This window comes from Anticarsia gemmatalis, chromosome W, assembly GCF_050436995.1.
Source record: "Anticarsia gemmatalis isolate Benzon Research Colony breed Stoneville strain chromosome W, ilAntGemm2 primary, whole genome shotgun sequence".
Taxonomy (NCBI): Eukaryota; Metazoa; Arthropoda; class Insecta; order Lepidoptera; family Erebidae; genus Anticarsia; species Anticarsia gemmatalis.
The window spans coordinates 13,482,708-13,488,772 of NC_134775.1; the positions used below are offsets into that span (position 1 = coordinate 13,482,708).

At 39.6% G+C, this 6,065-nt stretch overlaps 1 protein-coding gene across 1 annotated transcript; it reads left to right on the forward strand.

Annotated features, from left to right (window-relative positions):
* The first annotated feature begins 3,477 nt into the window (after positions 1-3,477).
* Positions 3,478-5,787, forward strand: LOC142985983 (uncharacterized). Its single transcript, XM_076134217.1, has 2 exons — positions 3,478-4,399; positions 5,759-5,787. The coding sequence occupies exons 1-2, from the start codon at positions 3,478-3,480 to the stop codon at positions 5,785-5,787; spliced, it is 951 nt and encodes a 316-aa protein (XP_075990332.1).
* Positions 5,788-6,065: the final 278 nt, after the last annotated feature.

Below are 6,065 nucleotides of genomic sequence, written 5' to 3' on the forward strand. Positions count from 1 at the left end.
CAGCGCGCCGCCGCCGCCAGAAATCTGGTAGGCATGCGCGGAGATACATCGCGTTGTTCACTATACATTGAACGCTCAAAAATGACTAACTCGGGAACCAATCATTTCCGAGAAATATCGTTGGAGTAAATTTCGCGCATACAGTGTCACAAACTTACCAGTAAAGTTTTCGGTTAGCTGTCATTTACACCCTGTATATGTATATTATCGTCAATATTTTCATGCGCCCTCAAAATATTCAGTTTTAAATGCAAAAATTATATAGATATGTGGATTTGGAAATTGTATTTTGAACATAAATAAGACTTTGAGGGTTACAGATAGTTTAATTAGGGTTATAGGTAATAAAAAATGATTTTAATTATGTTAACGTTACCAGGCTATAGATTTATATGATCTTCAAAAGATCGTAATAACCTCAAAAAATATGTTTACCAAATGCTGTAATGGCGTCTCGATCAAGCAGCTCTCAGACTTGGTTACATCTGCTCTAGCGGCTTAAGCTGTACAAAGGCTCTAGTGTTTGCTGTTGTAGACCTCAAGGTTCTGCAGTTGTGGCATAGGAGTGCTTCAATATAATTGTTTTGGTCGCACACCAGCATTTTACTCGTACTTTTAGGGGTGTTGAATGATATTGTTGAATGTATATTAAGAGGTGTCGATCTAAACGTAACTCAGTCGCAATAAAGTATTAGCAGAGCACGCGCGTTTTTCATTCACCGACAATCGAGTCAAGCAAACTTCAACCTTAACACCTCACCATATGGCCTATATCGAGCCGGATACATCAGTGAATAGAAGCGATCGGACCCGAGCGTCGAGAACAATAGACAGCCGCATTCCTTAGATAAGAAGTGTGTGCATCGTTAGTTAATGTGTTTTTATACGAATGGCGATTTGTTTACATTATTATAACTACGTAACGTTATAATAACCTTTGCACTTGAAGAAAGCTAAGTTCGTGAAGTGACTATTTATATTCGTTTAACATGTCTACACCGGAACAACTGCTCGGAACGTTAGAAGAAACTGCAAAAAACACAAATAAATTTGAAAAAATGTCCAAAACAAAGATTAACACGCGGATATATTGAAACACGAGCAAAATGTATAGAAGACTATTGGAAGAACTTCAGTAACACGCATCAAGAATTGATCAAATGTACAACACGTGAAAGTAGGAAAAATATGAGTTATTTTGCGAACGAAGATTATTACATGTGTGAGGAACTTTACCTATCGTTGCAAGCAGACCTTAAGGACTTACTCCTGACGTCATGTAGTCCTGCAACGGCGTCGGCGGCGGATTGTAATCTAAGCGCTAATGAGATGTTTACGTCGCGTCTTAGATTACCCAAAATTGAACTGCCAAAATTAATGGGAAGATATGAAGATTGGGCTACTTTTCACGACTTGTTTACCTCATTAGTTCACAAAAACACATCGATTAGTGACGTCCAAAAGTTACACTACTTGAAGTCTAGTATTGGTGGCGAAGCACAAGCCTTACTGCGGCACATACAAATTACGGACAGTAATTACACTCAAGCCTGGTCAGTATTAAAACAGAGATACGGGAATAAACGACTTATAGTGAACGCTGTTCTCAAACGTTTATTTAATCAACGAAAAATAAACACACAGAGTGCCAGTCTAATAAAGTCATTGTTAGACACGACTAACGAGTGCCTTAACAATTTAAAAAATATGGCAGTTAGTACGGAGTCTTGGGATCCTTTATTGATATTTCTGTCTGTACAGAAATTGGACCTAGATACTCACAAAGACTGGGAGGAATATTCATACAGAGAAGATTCTGAGGAACTACCTACCTGGGGCAGCCTGAAGAAGTTTCTTGAATCGAAGTTCCGCACACTCGAGCTCGTATTACCTGGTACTATTGCTACACCTGCAAGAGAGAAGCCTAAAGAGAAATCATTCGCTGCTATTGCTACTACTTCTACTGAGAAAACATGTTTCAAGTGCGAAGGAAGTCATACTCTATGCCATTGTAAACAATTTACAGATATGAACGTGAAGGGCAGAAATGATTATGTGAAGCAGAATAGATTATGTTACAATTGTTTGTTGGCTAGACACTCGGTAGTCAAATGCCGAGTCCCGATTAACTGCCGAATTTGTAACAAACGTCATCATTCTTTACTTCACGAACAAAAGAAAGAAAACACTTTGAAAACACAACAAGAAGCAACTGCTACAACTTTGGATGTGTCTGTCAATCATTCTATTGAAGAGCAGAAGGAGACAACATTAACAATGACAGCACATTAAAACAACAGATACACAACGGCACTATTAGCGACCGCAATGGTGACAGCTAGGAGCGAAGAAGGACACGCCATTGTTTTAAGAGCGCTATTAGATCAAGGCTCAAAGGCGTGCTTTATAAGCGAGAAGGCGGCTCAACTTCTAAGACTTAAAAGACGAACAGCGAGAGGCACCGTGATCGGCATAGCGTCTACAAAAACAGATGTGAAGCAAGTGGTTCAGTTAGAGGTTTTATCTAGAAAAGAAGACAACTTCTGTCTTAAAATACAAGCTTATGTGATGAGTAAACAGCTGACCGCTAAAATACCGCAACACGCTATCGCTGTAAACAATAACCTTCAACACCTACAAGGGTTAGACCTGGCCGATCCTAGTTATAATACACCTGGGTCTATCGATATCCTGCTGGGTGTGAAGGAATATGGAATACTTATACAAGAAGATTTAATCAAAGGTCCACCGGGTACTCCTTGTGCACAACGAACCAGTCTTGGTTGGATTCTTTTTGGAGAAATACAGAACAAAAACAACGAAGACTCTTTCCTAGTAATGCACCATCAGATTGATGTAGAAGACATGTTAAAAAGATTCTGGGAAATAGACACAGAAAACAATAGGAGATATACACAAGATGAATAATTATGTGAAAATATATACAAAACAACACATTCAAGAAATGAAGATGGACGATACACTGTTAAACTACCTTTCAAAACAGAAAACCCTAAATCACCAGATGGAAACACAAGAGAAATAGCTTTGCGAAGACTACTACAATTAGAAAGAAAATTTACTAAACAACCAGATTTGAAGAAAGACTACAAGAAGGTTATGGATGAATATATAAATAATAATAATAAAATAAATTTAACCCATTAATGTCCCACTGCTGGGCAAGGGTCTCCTCCCGTAATGAGGGAGGGGTTAGGCCTTGAGTCCACCACGCTGGCCAAGTGCGGGTTGGGGACTTTGCATGCCCTCAATAAATGTGTTAAACAAATTTTAGGCATGCAAGGTTTCCTCACGATGTTTTCCTTCACCGTTGGAGCATGTGATAATTATTTCTAATACACACATAACTTCTAAAAGTCATTGGTGTGTTGCCTCGGGTTCGAACCTGCGACCACTTGCGTGGGAGGTGTCAACTTATACCACTCGGCTATCACTGCTACTTAAACACTAAATCATATGGAGGCGGTACCTGTTGAAGAAATAAATACAAAAAGGGCAGTCTACTTACCACACCACGCCGTTGTCCGTAGTGACAAAGAGTCCACGAAGGTTCGAGTCGTTTACGACGCTTCCTGTAAGGGCACCAACGGGATATCACTCAACGATGAACTGTTGGTTGGGCCTTTAATACAAGACGACCTCCGCAGCATCCTCATGAGATGGCGAATGCACGCTATATGCTTTGCAACCGACATCGAGAAGATGTACCGAATGGTGCTACTTACCAAAAAGGACGTAGACTTTCAACGTATTCTGTGGAGAAAGGATCCGTCTGAAGGTATCAAATACTATCGTTTACTTACCGTAACCTTTGGTACAGCTCCAGCTCCCTTTTTGGCTTGTAGAACCTTGACAGAACTGGCACACGATGAAGGTCAAAATTATCCTATCGCCGCATCAATGGTGTCTGATTACTATGTTGATGACCTGTTGTCCGGAAAAGATACATTAGAAGACGCCATCGAAGCCAGTCAGCAGCTGAAAGAGATGATGAAAAGGGGTGGTTTTACACTGAAGAAGTGGGCTTCGAATAACGCGGAGTTTATGAAGTCTGTATCATTCGACGAAAGATCTTCAAATGCACATTTTGATTTGAACAAAGAAGGAAAAGTCAAGGCATTAGGTATACTGTGGAACTTGAAAACAGACAAAATTGAATATAACTCCAATTTAGAACCAATCGACCGTGATGTAACCAAACGAAGCATTTTATCAGACGTACAGAAACTATATGATCCACTCGGATGGATTGCACCAAGCATAATCCTCGCCAAAATACTCATTCAGAAGCTATGGCTAGAAAGAGTTAACTGGGATGATAAAATTAATACAGATCTAGCTAATGAATGGTTGCACATAAGATCAAATTTCGAGAAAGGCAATTGCGTTTACGTTATCAGATGGTTACAAACATACAATAAAGACAAGACAAACATTCAACTACATGGGTTCAGTGATGCATCTAAAAAAAAAAAAAAAATGTGTCATTATTGTTTCTTTGTAAGCGCTAAACTTAATTTTTTTTTTTATATTGTAATTGTAAGAGTGGGGTCCTGGTGTCCTGAAACACAGGCTACGAGCCTAGCTTAGGCACCAGTCTCCCACAATATGCCTTAATTTATTGTTTGTCTTGTAACTACTCTGTAATTCTTGTATATTGTGGAGAAAATAAATTTATTATTATTATTATTATTATCTACACGTGCTTATGCATCAGTAGTGTATGTGAGAGTGATCAGTCCCAATGGTGATGTTCATACCGATTTAGTGGCAGCGAAAACGCGCGTGGCTCCTTTGAAACAAATTTCCGTACCTCGCCTTGAATTGTCTGGAGCACTGCTACTGTCACAACTGCTAAAGCATGTGGGACGAATATACCCAAATCACAAACCTTTGCCTGGACAGATTCTTCTGTAGTCCTGGCTTGGCTATCTGGCGAACCATGCAGATGGAAGACATTTGTCGCGAACCGGGTCGTTGAAATATTGGAAAATGTAAACAGCAATAAATGGTATCACGTGCAGTCTCAAGATAACCCTGCCAACATTGCCTCGCGAGGAATGTCAATACAAGACCTGAGGAATTGTAACCTGTGGTGGAAGGGGCCAAGTTGGTTGAACGATAATGAAATACAATATAATAGACTAAATAACATGGACACAGAAGAAGAAGCAAAGAAAGAGATACAAGCACATCTAAACATAAGCTACGCCAATCAAGATAAGACAAAATTTATAGACAAATTTAATAATTTCGATTATCTGAAAGAGCTACTTACATCTATTTGTTACTGTCGAAGATTTCTATATTTCAAAAGAAACAAAATCAACTCAGAAGAAGAGAAATATATAACAACTATAGAATTAGAAGAATCACTACATAAATGTATAAAGCTAGTACAAGAAAATGATTTTAAAGAGGAAATGCAATCACTGAAAAAAGGGAATGAAGTAAAGAAAACAAGCATCTTAAAATCATTGAATCCGTATGTAGATTCTAGTGGTCTCATACGTGTAGGAGGAAGGTTGAGAAACGCAGACATTGGACTGGAAACTAAACACCCTATCATTCTTGGAAACAAAAACGAATTGAGTCGATTGATTGTAAAGAACGCGCATGCAGAGACACTTCATGGTGGTGTGCAGATGATGTTAGCCTACCTAAGATCCAGATATTGGATCATACGCGCAAGAGACGTTGTGAAAGGATGCATACGCAATTGTATCGTATGTGCCAGACATAGTACCACAAGCAAAACCCAACTAATGGGTGACCTCCCCAAGGAACGTGTTACCGCGGCCAGACCATTTCTACACTGTGGCGTCGACTTTGCAGGCCCATTTCTAGTGTTGATCTCACGAGGCAGAGGAGCCAGAACTGACAAGGCCTACATTGCCATCTTCATATGTATGGCTGTTAAGGCGATTCATCTCGAACTGGTCGGTAACATGACATCTGAAGCGTTTGTCAATGCTTTTAAAAGGTACCAGGGTGACCAGGGAAGAAATTTTATTGGCGCTAACAAAGAGTTGAGGGCAGCGTGG

What these genes read in the sequence shown, in the direction of transcription:
- LOC142985983 (XM_076134217.1), top strand. Translation starts at nt 3,478, where the DNA reads ATGGAGGCGGTACCTGTTGAAGAAATAAATACAAAAAGGGCAGTCTAC. An exon ending in AAGATCAAATTTCGAGAAAG is followed by an intron (nt 4,400 to 5,758) that starts GCAATTGCGTTT and finishes CGTATGTGCCAG; the next exon opens with ACATAGTACCACAAGCAAAA.